This window comes from Mixophyes fleayi, chromosome 8 (genome assembly GCF_038048845.1).
Source record: "Mixophyes fleayi isolate aMixFle1 chromosome 8, aMixFle1.hap1, whole genome shotgun sequence".
NCBI classification, from domain to species: domain Eukaryota; kingdom Metazoa; phylum Chordata; class Amphibia; order Anura; family Limnodynastidae; genus Mixophyes; species Mixophyes fleayi.
Window position 1 is genome coordinate 46,790,515 of NC_134409.1, and position 23,785 is coordinate 46,814,299.

Below are 23,785 nucleotides of genomic sequence, written 5' to 3' on the forward strand. Positions count from 1 at the left end.
TAATCACGAAGACGCCTATCTGTTAAAACATATCAGGAGGCATTTTAAAGAAATGACACTTGCTACTGTATAACAAACAAATCTGACAAAGCAGGAAGCTGCAAGTGATAGCTAGGGGGCTACCTGCTACCCATTACTGTCATATATGCTATGTTTACCATCCCTATCTCCGCAACTAACTGTAACTTAGAACACATCCATATACGGGAATGTACTAAAAGGATGATCACAGAAAGGGATGATCAGGATGATTACCTGCAGTTCACCCCCACAACACTGGGTGTCAGAATTCTGCACACTACAAGAAACATACAGCTTTTAACTATAAATCAGAATAAATTAAAAACTCTGTGAAGTACATTATCCTATATATATATATATATATATATATATATATATTTATTTGTGGGGAGTTTGTTGTGTGTGGACCAGGCATATTATAATAAAATAATACAGCTAATCTGTATTTATAACAATCCTTAGTGTGTGATATTATGCTGTAGTGATATATTATTTGTTAATTGTATAAAAAAAAAAGCTTTCATATTTAAGTAGGATGATCACATTTTAAGCATAGATAAGTCCACTGTGGAGTGTTTTCTATGTGTTTCCAGTGGGAAGATGGCTATATCCTTTTTATTTACGTAGGATGATCACGTTTTAAGCATAGATATGTACAACTGGGAGTGTTTTCTTCGCGTTTCCAGTGGAAAGATTCCTATATATTTTTTACTTATGTGGGATGATCACGTTTTAAGCACTGCAGCTACTTATTCAAAATAATAAAAATGCTATCTGTGCCCACTTTGCCACCTGATTTTATGCCCAAAACAGTGTGGGGCCAGGCAAAAGACAGGTGCTTTATATGTAACTGACCACCCTGTGTTGATTCCCACTGTCAAATTAGTGGCCCAATGCTCTTTAACCCTTGAAAACCGCACTTATTCAAAATTATAAGATATGGTAACTTTGCCCACTTTGTCCCCTGATCACATGGCCAAACCCTTGTTGGGTCAGGCTAAATACTACTGCAGTTTGTATAAGGGACCCCCTTTAGTGTTAATCTGATGTGAAATCGGTGATCCGACTTGATTTAATCCTTTAAAAATAAGCTTTTGTGAATAAGAAGCTGGAGCATGAATAAGAAGCTAACTTCAGCCTCGTCTTTTCTGTGATCATCCGTTTAGTACATCCCTCCATATATCACATTATCACTGCACGTATACCACAAGCTTCATCCATTGCTAACCCTAATATTTTCATCATTTCAGTTTGAACACACATCACATATATCTACACCATGTCCAGGCCAGCTGAAACATTTAAACCACTCATCATCCACTTTCCCTCTATAACCAAATCCATTAAGCCATCTATCGGCCAAAGAAGAAAAAAAAATATTATTATATTAAATTTAAATTATATATATATATATATATATATATATATATATATATACACATACACACACATTTATTTGTATTATATGCAATTAATAAACCTTATACTATTTTATTATTGACTTTTATTTCATGCTATCATTGTTTGTTTTTTTATCTTAAATACATTCGGGATAGACATCCTACACAGTTCAACACAAGAAACCAATAAACCACTCTCACATCCAAACAGGTGACAACCCCTCCGTTCCCGGTTCTTCGACGCGAACACCATTGCAAACACACCCCATATCACAACACACCCCATATCACAGCACACCCCATATCACAGCACACCCCATATCACAGCACACACCATATCACACCCGCCAACCCTGTCCAGTTCAGCATAAGGTGCGCGCGCAACCTACCTCACTGCACACTTCAATAACATCAGAAAGCAGCCGCCATCTTCGTTAAGGGAAAGACGTAACCCGCATGCGTCCACCTCAAGCGCTGCCTTTTGACGTCACACATTTTTAAAAAGTGCCCGGTTAATAAACGGTCGTGCAAGAGACTGCGCCTGACAAGATAGTAGCGGTGATATATCGTGAGTAGCGTCAGGTCTTACCTGATCTAACTACTTAATTACCACAGTACATGTAACCAGACATGATACATTGGATTTTCTTCCCCGATCCACGTATATGAGGGACACGCGATGTTCCATATATACATAACGTGTAACAGAAAGCAACCTCCTGGATGCAGTTTATAACCTGTGACCAGGGATAAAGCACGTCTGTAATATACAGTTATTCTATGAGTTGGTCCTGACATCAGCCCCAAGCAGCTATTAATTTGTGTTGTAGGAGAGTGTATAAATAGATGATGATGATGAGTGAAGCAAATATTAACTGGATAGAAATGACAGTTATGATTGGTGAATAAGATAAATTATTTATTAATGAACATTTTTTAATCTTTAGAAGACAATATGGTTATGTTCTGTGTCAGTTTTGCGGTAATACATTTTTAATTTCCTATTCTACTGAATACAATTTTGTATATTTTTTTTGTGATATTTAGGGGTATAAATTGGTATCTTATTGCGTTAGCTTTTATGTGCATTAGTCAAAGGAAAACTTATAAAGTCATGAAAATGTAAACTTTTCTGTAATATGTCTGATTTACTTTTATATATTTTAGGCAATCCTAGAAAATTGCCATGGAATGTAATCAAATAACCTATTGAATTCTCTTCAGTCAGTCTTTCGGTCTCAACGCTCCACTGCGACTGTGTTGACTAATGTTGTCAATGATTTCATCACAACTAAAACCATTCTCTTCTAATTCTCCTGGATCTCTCTGTTGCATTTGACACTGTTGACTACTCTCTTCTCATACAAATGCTAAAATCCCTAGGTCTTCAAGACACCGTCCTATCCTGGTTCTCATCCTACCTTTCTAGTTGATCTTTCATTATTATTTTCTCTGGATCCACCTTTGCTCCGCCTCCTTTATCAGTTCGAGTACTGAAAGGCTCAGTACTAGGTCCTCTGCTGCTCTTTATCTGTACATCTTCTCTAGGAAAACTAATAAGTTCCTTTTGGATTTAAGAATCATCTCTGTGTGGATGATATCCAAATTTATCTATCTTCTCATGATCTGTCGACACCTCTGTTGTCCCGTGTTACTGACTGTCTCTGCTATTTCATCTTGGATGTCTTCTCGCCAACTCCATCTTTCAAAAACAGAGTTAATAATAATCCCTGACTCGAAAGTAATATTTGTTCCCCACATCGACTCTATATGTAAATCACATTTTGTGTATTTAAAAACATTTCCAGAATACGCAAATATCTTACACATGACACTGCAAAAACTCTAATTCATGCAGTCCTTATCCCTCGAATTGGCTATAGCAAGTCCATCCTTACTAGTCTAACCTGAAAACAGACTCTTACCCCTACAATCTATTTTTCACGCAGAGACTAGATTGATTTTCCTTTCAAATCATTCTTCATCTGCTGAATCACTCTGTTGCCTTTTTACCAAATCCAATATAAGATACTTCTATTAACCTACAAAACTGCACCAACATACATCTCCTCACTTGTCTCAAAATACCTCCCAAATCGATAACATCGTTCTGAACAAGATCTGCGTCTCTCTTCAACTCTCATGCCATCCTCCCATTCCCGTGTACAGGACTTTTTTCGAGCTGCACCCACTATGTGGATTTCCATCCCTCGCACAATAAGACTTTCCTCTGGTCTACAAACCTTCAAGCGTTCTCTGAAAACTCACCTCTTTAGGCAAGCTTATAATATTCCTCAACCACCCGCTTAACCTCAGTAAGTTACCTTATTGCCACCATTTACACAATTCACCCAAGACAACAACCCTCTGACCCCCCTGACCAACATTGCTGTGTGACTGGATCATATAGCATACAAATCACTTTATACCTTTGCAATCTGGATGGACCAAAATACAATATGTAGACTTAACCTCATGTATTCAACTCCCATTGTCCCATAGATTGTAATACAGAATTAGGTAGCACTATATAAATAAATGTTGATCATGATGATGCCTAGGTTGTTTCTTCACTTTTGCCAATAATAATTGTAAGTAGGTAAATAACACATCTTGTTTAGGTCCCTGGTTTTTGATGTTTATAACTTTTTTTTTTGCATGAACTGATTTTTAAAATTGTCTTTTTCTAGGACCCAGCGTGATTCTTCCTTTTTCTGTCCACATCACTTACTGTCACAGATATGGATAAGCTGACATTTCCGATGTTTCCAGCAATAGAGCTGGTTAATTTTTTACGGCAGAATATTTTAACTGGTACCGAAGGTAAAAGCTTTACGAAAAATGATATCTATCCTAACCCGAAGGTAAGATGTGTTGCAGTCATTCTAATCTGGTTGGAATAGCCATCACCGATTTGTGTTGTAGGTTAAAATTCTAATCTTTAATTATACATTGTCATATTACTATAACAAGAATATAGTACACTACAACATGTCACAATACTATAGTAATCTATCAATGAGGTAGCTTCTGACCAGTTCTTCTAGTATAATTTACATAGGTTTAGGATGAGTTTACTGTTTTATGTTTCTTGTTTTTTTTCACCCACATAATGTAAAAGGATTATAATTAAAGAGGAATTGGCATTTTACAATATGGTTAGAACCCAGATTTTGGAGGGAAAAAAGGCAAAACCATTTAATGTTAGGGCATTGTCGCAGGGAGCACCACATTTTGGACATTCGGTAGCTTGATCAGGTCTAAATTTGGCCAGTCTCCATGGAGTGAGGTATGCTCTGTGGAGAATGTAAATCTGAATAGTAGTTGGTAGTTGCCTTTCAAAAACTACTGAGAAGTGTACTCTAGTCTTCATCTCGCAGGGGGCAACGGTCCTCTTCCCATTTCTCTCAAGCGTGTTAATTATAGTTATCATATTCACCTATTAAGTAGGAGTATGTGAAGGAGATGAGCCTCGAATATCCCAAGGGCTGCAATAACGTTTTCATAGGACTCCCTGTTCAAATTTGGTCAATATGACATGTTGACGTTTTAAATAGCAATAAATTACATCTTTGGGAAACCCAAATTTCTCTCTAAGATACACACTGAAGAACTTTTCAACCGATGTGTTATCTATAACTATTGTACCTGCGACTGAAGGTCCGATCAGTCTGGCGATTCATGCATACACACTGACACAGATCTGTGTTCTTCATCTGGTCCTCCAGTCTTCAGAGAATGACGGCACAATATTCATTCATTCTTGTCACACTAATTAAAACAGCCTTGTTATAGCTATCCACATGTCCTAACAAATTTCGTTCGCTTCTGTGACCTTAAAACAAAACATTCTGTCTCAGAACGAACAATTGAATTATTCCTTCTACAGTACTCTCTACATTTATTCACCGGGACATTCATTGTTTGCATCGGCTGAAAAGAGTACGACTCTCTGTAATCTATGGAGATCGTGAAATATTAAACAGTACGAACAACCAAATGAGCCCACAATCGACACATTGGAACGTCTTTCGACCATCGTGTCACTATACACACTAACCCGACTTTGGTTGATTTGCCCGATTATTGGACGATAATGCTCCAGTTTGTACCTAGCCTTAGTTATTCAAGGACTTGAGATGCTCATCAACATACAATTGCCCAGTGGTAAAGGTACCATATTTAGAATCTAAAATATAATATAACATTTATTTATACAGCTATATTCATTTTTGTGTTTACAATTTTTTTGCTTTGTAAATTAGTCCTTTTTTGATCTCGTAAACCTAATACCTAGATTTAACTCTATGAATTAATTTGCAGGTAGAATGGGTACAGAAGCTCTTCATGAGAGTGCTGCAGCAAGTATTCAGTCATGGAGTGGAACAGTTTTATATGGTACGGACGTGTTTTCCATGAGTCTACATTGCTGTATTCTATGCCTATGTTATGTACCAATAGTAGGTGGTAATTGTAAGGATTCATATTTTTTGTGGATGTATGAATGAAAGATATGTTGGCAACGAAAGTGCATTCTGCTATTATAAACTGCCATAAACCAATGGATCCAAAATGTTCACAAATGGACCATTATTCTGTGCCATACATGCACACCCCAGGTCAGTCTGTACTTGACTGTCAGGTAAAATGAAAACATTCGCAATGTGTTGCAGAGCTGTAGCATCACATAGTGCATCTATTGCTATGGTAAGGAACTGCTACATTGGTAAAGTTGCTTTCAGGAACAAATTCTGATTAAATTCATTATCTGAAAATTAAACGTAGACTCGCCAGACTATTTGGCTCTACTGTATAGAGCAACTGGCATTACTAGTAAATTCAGAGCGAAGGGGCCAGGTAAGATATATGTAAGTAGTTGCTACCTATACGGCAAATATGATGGTACTGCTGTTATAGTAATATATCATCTTAATATTTTTGTTGTAATGTGGTCGATTAACCTTTTTCTACAGCAAGTGTCTAGCATCAAATTTTGGTTGGAGACTGTTAATTTAGAGCTTTTGAGTTGCTAATATTATAGGCTGACATTTGACAAAAGTAAACCTATATGTTGCAGGTACCGATGGATTTAGAAATTCCGTACCCACATCTTGTTGAAGGTTTTGCTCCAGTGGCTTATATTCTGAAACTCATGTATGTATTCCATTTCTTGTGCGAAGACAGCTGGTTTTTTTGTTTGTTTTTTTTAAAGTTTAATTGTTGCTACTTTTTTCTATTTGTCAACACAAGAACCCTAGTGAATTGTTCTCAATGTGATTTAGAAATGTGTCTTAAATGCACTTTAGTTTTGTCTTGCATCTTTTGTGAGACACTGATGCTGGGGTATGGATTTTCCTTCCAGGAATTTGACTTTTAGAATATCTCTACCAAGTCTGTATTCCGCCCTGGAGTTTTTTCAAAATGCCCACAGGGGCTGGGTGCTTTTTTTTCAAAGCGGTTTGTAGCAGCTTTACTTTTAATAATAATGCTGCAGGATGACCTTATCTGACATCATGCATGAAGTTTTTTGCATGAAGGTCTTGGAAAAGATGGTCTTGATCTTCAAGATGGTGCAATTTACACTGTTCCATACGAGGGAGTTCCAGATTGAATTGTTATCAAAATGTGACAAATTACACCTTTTCTTGACCTGCCAGTTCACTGGACTGTCTTACAAAGATGTGTCAGAAGCTCCTCTGGTGGCTGAAGTTGGACAACCTAAACAAAGGTTGCACCTTCACCAGTTTGGATTAGACAATTGTAACAGCAGACTCAAGCTTTTTGGACTAGGGAGCTTTGTGTGTCACACTCCATTGTTTTCAGGGCCTTTGAACTGAAGTCAAATTACCTGAGAAACCTGCTACAAAGGAGACCTGTGTAAAACGTGCTCTAGTCAAAGAACATCTGTTGCGGGAAGTGCTCTTAAACTTCAGCTAAACATTGCCGTGGCAGTGGCATGCATCTATCATTAGGGAGGCACAAAGTGCACTCTTGCTATGAGGGAATAAATATAATGCGTCGGGCAGAACAATATTTTAACAACAATCTCAACTGTGTTCATACTACAAGTGTAGAACTGGCAAAAAGATTTTCTTAACAGGCGTGCTCTACTCTACGGAGAATGGGCTATACATCTGGAAGTGTTTCAACAAATTGTAAAAATAAAAAGGGGTCAGCTAGATTTGGACATGATGAAAATTACCTCAGTTGTGCCACAAGGGGCAGTGATTTTGCGCAGGAACATGGGCTCCGCAGATAGTTTTAGTGGCACAATGTCTGTTTCATGGAAGTTTCATCTGATTTTCTGTTCCCTCTGTTCGCAGAAGATTGTGGTTCATGGACATTCTCAGGATGTGAGCAGGGCCATTGTGGCGTCTTCCTCTAAGGTGGAATCTGATTTGGAAGACTAATATTTCCTGGTGCAAAAAGTAGTTTTCATATGAAAAAAAGAGATGTGGTCGCACACAGATTTAGGACTAGTCATCTATTATTCAGGATTTAATATAAACTCACAAAATAGATGGGGTGCACTCTAACATGTACATAACTATGGTCAGAGAAGAGTAGATAGAGGCACTCCAGTCCCTTATCAGTTAGACATAGATATAAAACTTATTTTTTATTAGATTATATTAAAACATCAAACACAGAAACAAAATAATAGTTAAAAGTGTGTGTTGTATATGTAGTGTATTAAAATTCAAAAAGCATCCAACAGTGGCGTAAATTATGCATCACAGAGGCAAAGAACCAAAGACATTTCTGTATAGGAACGTACCATAGCAAGCACAAGGTTCCACAGATTAGTTTTATCACCAAAGTACATCCAATATCATTACTGGATCTATAGCCTACTGATAAATTGTTATATTAATAGTCCCTATACAGTCAAATACATCTAACAGATGTATCCTTTCAGTTAGCCAGTTTGGTCTTTTAGTTTTCTTTCAGAAGAGAGGGGCACTCCATCTGGAAGTGCAGTGTGTTTTTGCAGGGAATGATACATGGGCAGCCTCCATACAATCCACCTATAACTTGTGATTTGAACTTTGTATTGTCTGCGCTGCAACAGCCCCACTTTAAAACTCGGTGGAGCGGAGTGTTTTTTATAGGAACAACTGTTTTTTTTTTCTCCTGGCTATCTCCAGTGCTGAGGTTCTGAACCATGGGCTCTCTTGCAGATCTCCACACCTCACTTTTCTTGAGGATGGGGCTGCTCTTAGGATAGAAAGGGGAGGAGATACAGATTTTCTACAGATTTTCTTAGTGTCAAGCTCCTGAAAGGACCCTCAATACCCCAGTGTCCGTGCCCCCTAGCAGACCCCGAAAAACGCACTGAATGCAAGTATAAAAATCCTGTGTTTCTTCTGAATGTAAAGTGAATGTATTTTTAACCGAGCAGATGTTCTTAAAATGTTTGCTATGAGCTATCAGAATAAACTTGTAGACTACCATTAAGAACTTAATACTCAAGACCATGTAATATAATGGTTTCATAATGTATACATCTATTAAAGCTCTTCTCTGTTCTTGATATATATGAAGGCCACGATTCCTGCAGATGTGTCAAGTGTATGATTTTCACCCATCTGATGTTCTGAATCCAAGTAAGTTTGATTTATGATAATAGATGAGTTGACAGCAGTCTGACAAGCTGGACATTAACCTGACAGAATGTGTCTTGTGTTTAGAAGGGAAGCGCACTCTCTATCTGCTGAGTGGGATTGTTAACTATTTTCACTTCAGGGAAACACGAAAGGAGATGTACACAGCATTCTGCATGAGCTATGTAAGCAAAAAATATATAATTTTTTTTTTATTAAGATTATTCATTTAAATGACACCTATTACTTTAATTTGTTATCTTTCATTTGGAAATTATACTATTGCTGTTTTCTTCTAGAAATCTGCTTTGGAGAATATGAACCAGCAGCAGAGGACGATTCAAGAGTTAGAAGCCAAGATAGAGAAACTCACGTAAGTTTGCAACTTCCTTATAGGCTTTCACAAACGGTTGCAGTACAGCCTTGCATTTTAGATCACCTGCAATGCAATCACTGGGATAAAATATGTATGTTTTAGAGCAGTGTTCTGTATCACTTCTGACTATAGAGAGATGAACCTCAATTTGGCTGATGAACGATCTTTAGAATATTTTTTTTTAAAAAACAAAAGCCCTTCCAATCATACTACAACTTGGCTTTTCATTATTCCACAAGCAACTGCACACTAAAAATTAATGGAAAACACTGCTTTCGAAGTTTAGGGACCATACGTTTAAAAAGCTTTTATTTTATCTGGCTAGTAAATAAGAAGAAATGTACATCAATTCATATGACATTTTGGATGTCTGCAAATATCTACAAGCAGCCATTGTTCTTTGGGTGTTCCATCTGGTCACATAAAAGACTTCATTTCGAACGATGTACATTTATTTTACTTTCTATTTATATTGGCCAGACAAGATGAGGCTTTTTAAATTAACTATTACTTGCTAGTGCTGATCTTGTTTCATTTTACTGCAGCCCTTTTAGTTTCTAGGTTTACTTGACCACTGTGCAGTCTTCACATATTAATAAGAAACAATGTAATGTATGCGCTCTTCTTTTGTAAAAATATTTTACCGTTCTTTTTATTTTTGTGTTAGAACTGTACCGCCTGAACAACAAGCAGAATTCAAAGCACTTTCTAGTGATATCCATGACTTGCAGCAGTCAATAAGCCAGGAATATCGTGCAAAAGATGTAAGTGACCCCCTTTTTTTTAATTGTATTTCTGTTTTTCATGCATTCAGTTTCAGTATGACTTTTTATTTTTTTTATATTTTTTTTTTATTCTGGCGACCCATCTAAGTGTTTGACCAAATGATTGCTATTTTATAATGAAACGCAGCTCGTTTAAACTGCTATTAACAGGATCTGAAAATAATTCTTACCAGCGTTCTTTTTGTCACGGAGGCAGGCCAAGAACTGATGCCTCCAAATATAAAAAGCAGTCCTCTAACAGAGCTCTGTGACTCTTATGTCTCTTTTTTTTTTTTCCTTTTATACACTGATTTGCAAACTATTATGTTGTATACCATTGTTTTCTTTTGTAGGTGGTTTTTCAGGAAAAGATTGCACAAAAAAAAACTGATTTTGCAGAAAAAAACAAGAAACTGGTGAGTAAACTTCTCAATGGGTAAATTAGATCATCTTGGGTGAGAATACTTAGTTTTGTCATTACTGTAGCTGCAATTCATTCTCTCTAGTTCTTTTAAGACTAATGTGCATTTTTAATGCATTTTGTGTAACTGCAGATGATTGTTTGCTAATTGATTTGATTAAAATATCTCTATTTGCCACAGAACCAGTATAAGCTTACAATAGCCACCATGAAGGAAGAGCAAGAGCGCCTGAAATCCCAGATTGTGGAATCTCCAGAACAGCGCAAGAGTAAGACAGAGAGGATGAAGGAAAATGTGCAGAGACTGAAGCAAGCAAGGGTAAAAACCTGAAGAAATGTTATTTCTATAATAGCTACACATTGCATTAAGTTGACTTAGAGTACCTTCTCCTTTGTTGGATTCATTGCATGTTTCAGTTATAATACTTCTTCAACATGTTTTTACCTCCCCCGATTTGGAATACTATCCTGCTCTCCCTCTTCTTTTTTTCAAACTTTGGACCCCCCCTCATTAAATGTTTGTGCTTTATAAATAAAAATATTTAACTTTGCATTCACAGCAAGAAACAAGTGAGAATTATGACCATTACAGAGAGAGAGTGGCTGTGGCTTGTTTGTGGCAGTCAGATATAGTGGCTTACAATAAAAAACTTCACAGCATTGAAGCCAACCTGGAGACGTACAGGAAGATCCGCGAAGAGGTAACAGACCAAACTTTTCTATCTACTTCTGATTATGTTTTGTGAGGAAAGGAATCCGTGCCTCACGGTAGTCACTGGCATTGTGATTGTTTTATTGCAGACTAGACAAAAAGAAGAGCAAATTGTAAATAAAAACTTGGAACTGAAGTCTGTATCTAATGAAGATGCGCAATTAAAAAGAACCATTATGATTAAGAAAGAGAAACTTTCAAAAATGGATATTAAAAACCAGAAGAAACAAGAAGATTTTGAAGAGCGCAAAAAAGAAATCTTAGAGTAAGTTTTGATTCCTCTTACATGGCTAGATAACAATGACTGTCTAAGTGGTTGTGCAGTTTTATGGAACAGTCTTTTCACGTGTACATACCATGTAGAGTTTTGAATTAATTTTAAAATACCCTACAGGGTACCAAAAACAAAAGTAGCTCAATAAAGTTGTAAACAATGAAAGAGCAATTCTGGTTACAGCAGTGCATGTGCTATGTATTAATATAAAAGTCTCAGTCCTATCTCCATTTATACAGGGTCTGCAGTCACATCCAAGAAAAGAGACAGGCTGTGCATGAACGGGTGTCTCATGTTCTTCAAGAAATCCAGCAAATAAGCAATAAGAAAGATCAGCTACTTGAAACAGCAGAGGAAGAGAAGAAGAAATATCAAGTAGGTTCTCTGTTGTGGATAGGCTGGGTCTTCTCTTCTGAGTACATCTTTCTCAGTAATTATTTTTGCACTCTATATGACACCACTGTGTGCTCCTTATGCAGAATGTGAAATTACATTATGATTCTGCTATAGCCAATTAAACTATACCGGACCACACCTACCTTGCAGATGCTTATGAAGACAATTTATCTGCTGTAAAGGAGGACACATACAGTAGTTATTTGTACTACATATACTTTTAATGAAAAAGATAGAAATCCTCCCACCTACCGTCACACTGCAGTATCCCCTGCCTACTTAACATCTCTTCCTATTATCTTTTTAGGATGTTATGACCGGTTTCAAAACTGGATTAGAAAAATACCATGACAGTTTGCAAAAAGCATCCGATCGCAGTGCTGAGCGGAGGCGCGAAAAGATATCTGAGCTGAAGCGGATGTTGAGTCGGCGGTAAAGCCGGCAATATTTCAGAATGTTTCACTTTTCATTTATTTTATTTTTTTTCTCAATTATAACTTATTCAAGTTTTCCAAAATGTTTAACGCTGTTTGTATATGTACACAATGTAAATAAATAAGTGTTCACTGAAATAGCTGTATTCAGTTATTTGAGTTTGAGTCATTTGCAGGATAGTACTCTATTAATGTAACTTATGCTAAGCATAAAGTTGTGTTTTGTTATCATGCGAAGTAGAATTAGGTCTGCATGGGCAATTTCCAACTGCTCAACCTCTCTGCCACTAGCAGTAACATTAAAATTGAATGGTAGGGTCTTGAGCTATAAAACATAATTTGAACCATGTGGTGTTTTGCAGATATCCTTGAATCTTACTTTGCGTGTTCTCGGGTTAGATTCTTGATGTAGCCTTCCCACATTTTCAAAAATGTACCTCCATTTTTTTTTATCTAAAATGTAAGGGATGTAGCCTTTTGGATGGATTCATTCCTGTATAGGTATGTTGGGACACACCAGAGACTGATTATCGCTGGTGAGGAATGATACATTGAGCTAAAAGTGGGGCATGGTTCAATATGAGTGTCACCTTTATTTTATGTACTTGGGGAGCCCAGTGTATCTGGACATTTGAATGTAGCCTATTCTCGATAGACCTTGTATTTCTGTTACATCCTATGGGAGACACGGACAATGGGATATAGAAGGTCCAGGCAGAGTTTGTCATTTGAAAGTTTTTTAAGAAGTCTTAAACTCCTCCCTTCTATAAACCCTCCCCTCCCCCCCCCTGCTCCTGCAGGAATGTCTTGGGGGGGACGGGGGGCCCTGAGTAGTCTCAGGGGTAGGATGCTTTTCGTCAGGACTGCTTCTTCCTGCAGAGTATTTTAGTTAATTTAATCTCTCCACTGCTAACACACCCAGTGACATACAAACAGGCTCATGGCAACCAGATGCCCCAGGGGGGTACACACAATTGCAATCAGTCTCCCAATAACTAGGACCTGCTTGAAACTGCAGTACCCCCAGTGGTAGGTTGTCAGGTGAACCCATGACTCTACTTCAGCCTGATGCTTTGCTAAGTATATATGAGGTGTGTGTGTGTGTGTGTGGCCCAAAGAAAAGCAAAACAAAACCCAGGTGGTTCAGGGGTCTAATAGCCAATGACTTAAAGGGTAGTTCATGGCTGTAGCGCAGGTTCAAATCCCATTATAGGCTTCTTAAGTGCCTTGCTGCAGTGGCATGGCTCCTGTTTGTACTGATTGGTTAACCTCAAAAGGGAAGGAGCTTTAGCTTCACATCAAGGTGGGCGTGACTTATTTATTAAACACAGTTTTTCTCTTGGATGATCTAACCAATATTCCCGAAGGGAAAAGTTGGGAAAATGGGGAAAGGGAAAAACCGCTCCGCACTAGACAACAACCAACCTCACTGCTTGGATAACTCAACTTAGTGAGGGGGTGCTAAGGTCATATATATAGCATATGAATTAGAAGAGAAAGAAAGTTTTGACCTAAGAAGCACTCCAGGTGTGAAGTAAATAAACATTTAATACTAATATTTTAATGGTATGCATTAAAAAGATGTATGTCAGTATACAACTGGTTAAAAAAGCGAAATATTTAAAAGTAATAGTGTTGAAAAAAATAGAATTAAAAATAATGTAACCCTGTGGTGGAGCCAATCTTAAGAGTACTGATAATGGGGGAAGGTCTGCCAAATAGAAATTCCTTCCACATGTATATACACAATAGATAAGGTGAGAAATAGCCAAGGAGAATGATTATAAGGTCCTATAGTATGGTAACTATGTTACATTCACCAAAACCCTATTCCTGTTGTATTCATGTGGACTCTAGATGGCAGTAGAACGTGAACTTCCTCCCTATGATCTTGGCTCACTGGAGAATGTCCCTCTGTTATTAATAAATCTGAATCCTAACCATAGTCAGAAGCTGAATCGCTGGATATTCCCAGATAAACAAGACATATATAACGTGGCTTTACTTATTTCCTAATGGCATAACTTCAAGGAGACCACTCTTATGTGCGGTTTATATTGTTACCTTACCAATAAACTGTACAGTGTAGTGACAAAGCGCCTTATTTTATGTTATAATAGTGCGCTTATAGTCAAAAGAATTTATAACCAAAGGGATTCACCCTAATAGGAGACAGTGTAATACAGTGAAACCACTCATTCATACATCCTATATTACTGCCATGCCACAAGGCTGCACAGTGCAGCGACAAGGTACATTATTCAGTGTTGTTATTGTGGGTTTATAGGCAAAGGGATTCCCCTGGTAGTAGGTTATAAAGTATAGTAATAGGTCGCTGTACTTAAATTTGGTATACACTTGTAGAGAGAAAGATATCTCCTCTAAAGGTCAGTTATTCCTTACAACGATGAAGCGCCGTAATAGTAGTTACTATGCGCCTGTGAGCAAAAGGATTTACTTTAAAAGTAAGTAATTCGGTTCAGCGGCGAGACACCGCACTGAGAATTATGTTATTTATTGAATTTCATAGACAGAGAGATTCCCCCTAGTAGTGAGTAGTTAGATAGAGAGGCACAGCGCCGCGATTGGCTCCGCCCACTTCCGGGTTTGACGTCACCTATTGTGACGCCGGCCCGACGTACGTTTCGCTTGAGAGCTTAGTCCATGAGTGGAGCCAATCGCGGCGCTGTGCCTCTCTATCTAACTACTCACTACTAGGGGGAATCTCTCTGTCTATGAAATTCAATAAATAACATAATTCTCAGTGCGGTGTCTCGCCGCTGAACCGAATTACTTACTTTTAAAGTAAATCCTTTTGCTCACAGGCGCATAGTAACTACTATTACGGCGCTTCATCGTTGTAAGGAATAACTGACCTTTAGAGGAGATATCTTTCTCTCTACAAGTGTATACCAAATTTAAGTACAGCGACCTATTACTATACTTTATAACCTACTACCAGGGGAATCCCTTTGCCTATAAACCCACAATAACAACACTGAATAATGTACCTTGTCGCTGCACTGTGCAGCCTTGTGGCATGGCAGTAATATAGGATGTATGAATGAGTGGTTTCACTGTATTACACTGTCTCCTATTAGGGTGAATCCCTTTGGTTATAAATTCTTTTGACTATAAGCGCACTATTATAACATAAAATAAGGCGCTTTGTCACTACACTGTACAGTTTATTGGTAAGGTAACAATATAAACCGCACATAAGAGTGGTCTCCTTGAAGTTATGCCATTAGGAAATAAGTAAAGCCACGTTATATATGTCTTGTTTATCTGGGAATATCCAGCGATTCAGCTTCTGACTATGGTTAGGATTCAGATTTATTAATAACAGAGGGACATTCTCCAGTGAGCCAAGATCATAGGGAGGAAGTTCACGTTCTACTGCCATCTAGAGTCCACATGAATACAACAGGAATAGGGTTTTGGTGAATGTAACATAGTTACCATACTATAGGACCTTATAATCATTCTCCTTGGCTATTTCTCACCTTATCTATTGTGTATATACATGTGGAAGGAATTTCTATTTGGCAGACCTTCCCCCATTATCAGTACTCTTAAGATTGGCTCCACCACAGGGTTACATTATTTTTAATTCTATTTTTTTCAACACTATTACTTTTAAATATTTCGCTTTTTTAACCAGTTGTATACTGACATACATCTTTTTAATGCATACCATTAAAATATTAGTATTAAATGTTTATTTACTTCACACCTGGAGTGCTTCTTAGGTCAAAACTTTCTTTCTCTTCTAATTCATATGATCTAACCAATGCATGATTCTTTGTCTCTGGAGCAGGGGTCAAAAAGAGGTCCGGCCCATCTACTGATTCAGTGGGTTCTCTGATAGAGCTAGATTCTGTGTATATGGGGAAAAAAAGTTCTTTATGTTTTAACAATTTAGTTGTTATACCCAATATTTGATTTCGTAACATCTTCAAATGTTTAGTATGAGGTGCTACCACTAAATTGTTTAATAGCAAGAAGGAGTAAAAGACTTTATTTACTGTGGTTAGATTCTGTGTTGGATAGTGATTGAGAGATCAAGGAAGATCCCAGGATGTTTAACCTAGACTCTGCTAATGTTTTCCTCGGGCATATCACAAATCTAGGGGTGTGGATGATGCACCTGTCCCCATTACACTGCAGAATGCTCTCTTTTTAGACCATCAGGTGAAAGCTGGGGCTTTCATACCCTTTATAAGAGTGGCAAGTGTTGGATAAATACCAACCTAATATAAAGAAAATAAACCATATATATCCCTTTCAGGATGATATATCCAAATGGAGTCTTGCACCTAAAATTTATTTCGCTAAAGCAAGTCGCTTGCCAAAGACCACGATTCCATTAGATGGTGGTGGTCCCCTGAAGGACCCTATGGACAAAAAGATGGAGAGCTGTTTCAAAGTTACATATTTCCTCAAGTCTGGCATAGCAGTAGCTTCAGTCTCGAGAGCTCTTAGGTTATAGTTTAGTGTTTTGCATACTGACATTGAGGAAATATCAGTAGACAATATTTGTTGAAATGTATATGAATTATGCAAAAAAGCATTGATTTTATTTGTGAGACCATTCTTTTCGACTTCAGCAGTAGTAGCAAAAAGGGCTATTTGGCTATGCCCCTGGGCGAAAGACCTGTAGGCAGAAAATTGTCTGGCCACACTCCTGTTGGAAGCTACTTTTCTCTGGGGAGAAACTGGATGTTGCGATACAGATGTCTGCAGTGAGTAGATCTAACAGTCTACCTCAAGATAAAGAGGAAGACATTTTTTCTTATTTTTCTTCTAGACAACAGTTTAAGGAAGCTTGTATTTAGACCGAGGTAAACATTATTCCAGGCAGTTTTATAATAGTTCTAGCCAGTCCTTTTGCAAAAACTGCAGGCAAGAGCTTCAAAGAGCGCAATGACTTCCTTCAAGGTCAACCTCTGTTTATCCCAGTAGGGGGCAGAATTGCATACTTTGCAGAGGTCTGGAAATTTACCACTCAGAATCAGTGGGTACAAGATGTTGGAAAGGGCTACAGTATATAGTTTCTCATTTTGGAATGTCTCAAATCGGTCTTCCCTCCAGGAAAAACAAGCTTTAGAACACAACCTTCAAGATCTGTTGAAAACAAAAGTTATTGTTCCTGTCCCTGCAAATAGAAGGAACAGTTTTTTATTCAAAACTTTTCTTAGTTTGGAAGTCTTCATGATGTTTCTGAACTGTTCTAGACTTGCAAATTTTCAATCGTTTCGTGAAACAAAGCTCTCCAAAATGGAGTCGGTCAACTCCATTCTCAATGCGGTAGGGAAAGGAGATTTGTTAACCTTGGTAGATCTACAAGCCTTGAATCTTCACATCCCAATTGCAATCCAGCACCATCAATTACTGATATTCTTATCAGGATCATCATTTCCAGTTCACCAGCTTTCCTTTTGGCCTTTCCTCGTCACCTAGAACCTTCACCAAAGTTTTAGTGGTTGCGATGGTGTGACAGGATGGACCGCCTATTCCACCCTGTCTGTTGTTGCTGGGAACTGGCTGGGCTTACTTTGCCACTGTGCCTTTTCTTTATTCCAGTTTTGCCGTAGTAGGAGGGGCTTACAGTGCTGCCAACACTGGACTCCTTAACGGCATCCAGAACTGCATTCCCTTTGGATCACTGTTGCTGCTGGTGTACCCGCTTGCTGGTACCCCTGATCACTTCCTTTAGATCAGCATTGCTGTGAATTTATTCCCCCCTGGCCTATCGCACTGGGCAGCAGGCAGAGCAGTGGTACTAAGAGCGGGGTCCAAACTTCAGAACAGCCGGAAACAGAGTGGAGTTGGGTCTAATCTGTAGGTCACAGGAAATTACAGAAGGGAAAAAAATGTTAAGCAGGTCTGGAAGCAAGTATGTTTGCTTAGCTCAAGTGTCCTGACAAGGACAGTTCACACTGGTCGAAGGTACCAGTGGTCAGAAAGTCAGATGGAGCAATGATACATTTCAGTACAAACCAGTGCTGTTTTCTACAGTTTTGGTGACAGCCTAGTATCGGGATGTAATAAGTTTCCCCAAACATGAATTTAAATGCAATTTACACTTGACAAAATTTACACTTATCTGTGATATCCTACATCACATGATGTTTACAATGTTCAGACAGGTTCTAACACACTGGACAAAAGGTCACTCAGGAACACCAGTAACAACCTCCTTTGGTGCATTTATTGTATGTTGGTTACTCACATGAATAGACTTAATTAGCCTTAATGAGGATTTCCTCTCAAAGCTACACAACTGACTCCACAAACAAGTGCTTATTGCATCAGACATATACCTCAGAAATTGGTGTATTTCCTATACAAAGTGCCACACGGTACAACAAAATTAGTACATCTACAATTATATAATTATGCGCACTGCGCTATTTCCTTTAAATAAATTTAAACCATAAGTTATTTATAAGTGATCCAGCCACATATGGCTGTTCATAACCATGTGGCCATATCTGGACGACACCTTGGTCATAGCATTGAGGGATGAGTTGAGCTTTCTTTATCCCTAGGTTTTCCTATAGGTTGCGTATGCTGCTTCTTATAGTTATTCTCAGATTTTAAACATCGAATGGAGCTCAAAACTTCTGGTATGTTTGTTTATGTGGGACTTTCATATAACTAATTCCTAATACTCTCAGCCTTTCAAGGATTGCAAAATGGTCCCTCTACTGTTGGCAACATCCAAGGTTAAGAAGTCAATGTATAATCCTTTCAGAACCAGTGTGGACAATGCTTACAACAGATTCCAGTGCTACAGATGGGAGAGCCCATCTGCTGTGTAAAGGAGGAAAAGCATCTCCAAAGGAATGTTCCAGATATGAGAGCAGTTGGCGTTCACTTCAGTACTTTCAATCCTGCTTACAGTTCAAACATCTGAAGAAACATTTCAACAACAGAACTGTACTTGCTTTCATAAACAAGCAAGGGGGCACCAGAAGCAGGTCAATGTCAGAAGTAGCAGCTCAGATATTTAAATGCATAAAAATATCTGAAATCGTGTAGCGCGCAAAGACAGTGCCATAGCAGATTATCTCAGCAGATTTCAAATCCTTCTAGAGGAAAGGGTCTTACATGAGTCTCTTTGCCTACTAGGCCAGAAATTTGGGATCTCCGAGATCGGCTTGATGACAGCCCAGAATGCCAAGAAGCCTCCATTCTATTTCCATCACAGAGACAACAGGGCACTAGCAGTAGACGTCCTATCAGTACTGTGGAATTTCAAACTGGGTTATGTGTTCCTTCCTTTCCCCATCATTGTTAACGTTCTATTGTAAGTCAAGAAAGAGATGGTAGAAGTAGGTGCAATTCTCTTATTTTGGCCTCGCCACCACTGGTTTGCAGTAGCTTGGAGAATGCTTCTGCCAGTCAGGCCAGATCTTCTGCATCAAGGTCCAGTCCTTCACCTAAATCTGGACTCGCTCTCTTTGATGACATGGAGGTTGAGCGGTCATTTTTAAATTACAAAAGGTGCCTCGGATGAAATTTAATAATAAATACTAGAGAATAATTCTTCTAGTATTTATTACAGAGATTAAAACAAGTTCATTTTGTGTTCAAAAGATAGGATAGAGTATCCTGTGTCGGCCAGTATCCCAGTTACTCTAGAATTTCTTAAAGATGGTTTTGTTAAGGGTCTGGCTCTCTCTGCACTGAGTATTCTTCTTGATGCCAAGTTGGCATCTCAGAGCCTAATTTTCCAATTTATTTCAAGCAGTAAAAAGATTGCGGCCACTAATTAAACATTTTGTGGCACCCTAGGATCTCAACATTGTTTTGGATTCCTTAACCTCAGGTCTGTTTTAACATCTGCAAGATGTTTCCCTCAAATGGCTCACCCTTTCAAAATTGTTTCTAGTAACAATTACAACTGCTCGCCGAGTAGGAGATCTACAGTCTTAATGGTGTAAAGGGCCTTTCTTAAACATCTTACTGATAAAGTAGTCTTAAGGACTAATCCTGTTTATTTACCCGAAGTTATTTCACCTTTCCTATTAATCAAGGAATAATAATGCCATCTCTGTGTTCACATCCATCTGATAAGTGTACAACAACTTCATACCTTAGGTTTAGTCAGAGCGATATCTATTTTTCTCTCCAGAACAAGGGTCTCAGATAAACCAAGCAACTTTTATTTTCCATGGGGGTCTTTGCAAAGGTATGCTTCGTAAAAATCTACCTTGGCGGGATGGATCAAGGAGGTTATTACATGGGCCTACAAGGGGGAATGGGCATGATGTGCCTAAACTATTAAAGGCACGCTCGACAAGTGCTGTGGCTACCTCCTGGGCACACAAGACAATGCCATCAACGAACGACATCTGCAAAGCAGCTGGATGGTCGTCAATTCACACATTTACCAAACACTATTTTGGTAGATGTCTCATCTGCTGCAGTTTAGGAGAAAATTCTCTAACAGGTTCTTAATTTTTTTTTTAATTTATGCAATCAGTGTGTTGATTGTACAGCCCACCCTCCTATTTATACTGCTTTGGTGCATCCCTTTGTGAGGGCTGCCATGAAATAGGAAAAGAAAAATTGGGGAATTATACTCAACGTTAATTTCCTATCCTTGAAGTACTTCATGGCAGCCCTATGTTTCCCACCCATGTTCTATATTTACGTTTTTGTAGGACAGCTTTGGCAGTTACTAAAGACACTGATGTGGAGTAGGAGTCACCTTATATAACCTCCAGGTGTGTTTTCTTGTTTCCAGTCTACACTTGTAAGGGCTGCCATGGAGTATTTCAAGGAAAGAAAATTAATGGTGAGTATAATTCTCAAATTGTCCTACCCTTCTTTCTTTAAGTTAGAGAACTTACAAGTGAAGCTATCAAACACATTACAGACTCTGTCATTTCCTCAGTGGAAACTGATAAATGTGAATCCTCACCCAACATTATTGCCACATAGTGTGGTTTCCAAAACCTTAGATGTTCAAGAAGAGAGGAAGAAATACTATAAATAGAGTATAGCTTTATTTGTCACAGCCAGTCTTTCTCTCAGTCCTGTCGATTCCACCTTAAAAATATTGCCATAATACACCCTTCTTACTCAACATGCTACCAAAGCTATTATCCATTCTCTCATCATCTCCCATCTTGATTACGATTACTGCAACCTCCTACTATCCGGCATTACCGACACCCATATATCCACACTTCAATCCATCCTAAATGCTGCCGCATGACTGATCTTCCTAGCTCACCGCTCCACATCTGCTGCACCAGTGCAAATCCATACACTGGCTCCCTGTGTCCAATTCAAATTACTCACCCTTAACTTCAAAGCCCTCAACAACAATACCCCTTCATACATCTCAAATCTCATATCAAAATACTCTCCCTCCTGACCTCTTAGATCTGACCTGCTCCTTATGTTGTCACTGAACTTCTCCCGTGCTGCTCCCCACTTAGCGACTATGCGAGATCCCAGTACTAGTAAATGACGTCACTGTAAAACGCGACGCTACTATTAATGCTGTTAAGGGTGTATACAAGAGAGCGCTGGCTGTCCATTTTTTTTCAGAAACACTTCTACATTGTACAGCCGGCGCTTTCTTGTATACCCCATTAACAGCATTAATAGTAGCGTTGTGTTTTACAGTGACGTCTTTTACTAGTACCGGGATCTCGCAAAGTCGCTGTTATGAAACGTAATTTATTTTTAATTTTTTTTAACAGTCACAATTAGAGTTCGCTCGGGCATGTCAGCTTCGGAGTGTTCCCATCGGGCATACTACTGTCGGGGTTGCTTTCATCGTTAAAAGGTACCCAACCCCTTGGCATAGTATATTGTGCTTTAAAACACTTTGAGAAAACATTGAAAAAAGTGGGGGAGAAAGGTAAGGTTGATTGTGGACAGACAAGGGGAGGAGGAAGCAATGACAAGGGATAAGAGGAAAGTAGAAGGAGAAAAAGGGGACAGCGTGTGAGAGGGCAGAGGAGGGGGACATTGTGAGAGAGGGCAGAGGAGGGGGGACAGCGTGACAGAGGGCAGAGGGGGCAGTGTAAAGCACACTCTGGTGCTTGTAAAGATCACATTCCTGAGTGAAGGGTATTGTGTTCTGGTCAGTTACTCTGTTTTGTACTTGAACACCAGGTATACTGTAAGGTGGTCTGCTCCAGCAGTGCACATCCCAGGTGTGCACCCCCCTCCTCCCCAACTTCATCCAGGGAAGCGCTCCTGTCTGACTGTAGTTGGTAGTAAAATTACTGGCACTCTCCGGTATTAAATAAAATTTTGTCAGATTAACTGAAACTTGTAAAATCCACTCAAATTGACTTAGTGGTGGATTCCCAGGGATCCTCGGTCACCTTTTACGCCACAGTATGATTGACAAACAAGGGACAGATAATGAATGAGATGAGTCAAAATGATGAAATACAAGAATAGTAATAAACAAGATAGAAGAAAAATGGTGAATGAAATAAATGATGATAGAAATAAAAAATATAAGTAGGAGGAAATAAACAGGATGGAATAATGATATGCTTGAATCTGTGTCATACTGGTTAAATATGTTAACAGGTGTGAACATGTCAGTTTCAAAAAAATGTCAAGTAGAATATCAGAGAATAAAATTACAACACACACTTCAATTTATAAGCAACAAGGATTGGAGGTTCCAAACTGAAATATTTAAATATACATTGCAACACTCAATTACTGAATATATAAATAAATGTATACAAACACACTAATTTGTGTTGTGCACTTTTAACAGTAGGGTAGTGTCATGTAATAAGTATTAACTTTATTCATTTTTTTAAATCTTAATATTTTTCTTTGTGTACATCTCTCCCAAAACATTGTAGTTCAGGCTCACATGGTGATAGCTCATGGTCAATTCTTTTAAAAGGGTGGGTGCAGGTTACTCAGGCTAGAGAAAACACTACCAACTAATTAGTGATAGTGCAGCTTTGCAATTAAACTTGCAGGCTGTGGAATTGAGAGAAGGATGACAGCAGCTCTAACAATAAATTATGAAAAAATATTATTTATCCACGCAGAGTAACTAACAAATAAGCCATCAATGAGGCTCATTTTGACAGATCTGGACAGATATGGTTCCTTGCTACCAGTTTATTACTGTGCAATAGTCACTAGCAGTTAAAGAAAAAAACTGCTTCAACAGCCAAGAAACTAAAGAGATATTTGTGCAGAAATGTTACTATTAAAAAAAAAAGTATAAAATTTGTCAGGATATCCTTAAAGTTTTTCTTAAAATCAAACAATACATAGCAAAAATCTTATAACTGATGTGGTTGTGTAGGAATCCGCTGTCAGATGAGCTCTCACTGTGTTGAAAACTGTTACAGTCAATATTTGCCGCCATAAA

General features: G+C 38.3%; 1 protein-coding gene across 1 annotated transcript; it reads left to right on the top strand.

Moving 5' to 3' along the window:
- Nucleotides 1–1,882: 1,882 nt before the first annotated feature.
- On the top strand, nucleotides 1,883–12,548 carry LOC142099252 (kinetochore protein Nuf2-A-like). The gene is made up of 14 exons (XM_075182513.1): nucleotides 1,883–1,989; nucleotides 4,112–4,285; nucleotides 5,745–5,819; nucleotides 6,499–6,575; nucleotides 8,967–9,028; nucleotides 9,113–9,210; nucleotides 9,325–9,398; nucleotides 10,069–10,165; nucleotides 10,519–10,581; nucleotides 10,768–10,905; nucleotides 11,147–11,287; nucleotides 11,388–11,563; nucleotides 11,812–11,947; nucleotides 12,276–12,548. Exons 2-14 carry the CDS (start codon nucleotides 4,163–4,165, stop codon nucleotides 12,402–12,404), a joined length of 1,389 nt encoding a protein of 462 aa, XP_075038614.1. The 5' UTR covers nucleotides 1,883–1,989; nucleotides 4,112–4,162; the 3' UTR covers nucleotides 12,405–12,548.
- Nucleotides 12,549–23,785: the final 11,237 nt, after the last annotated feature.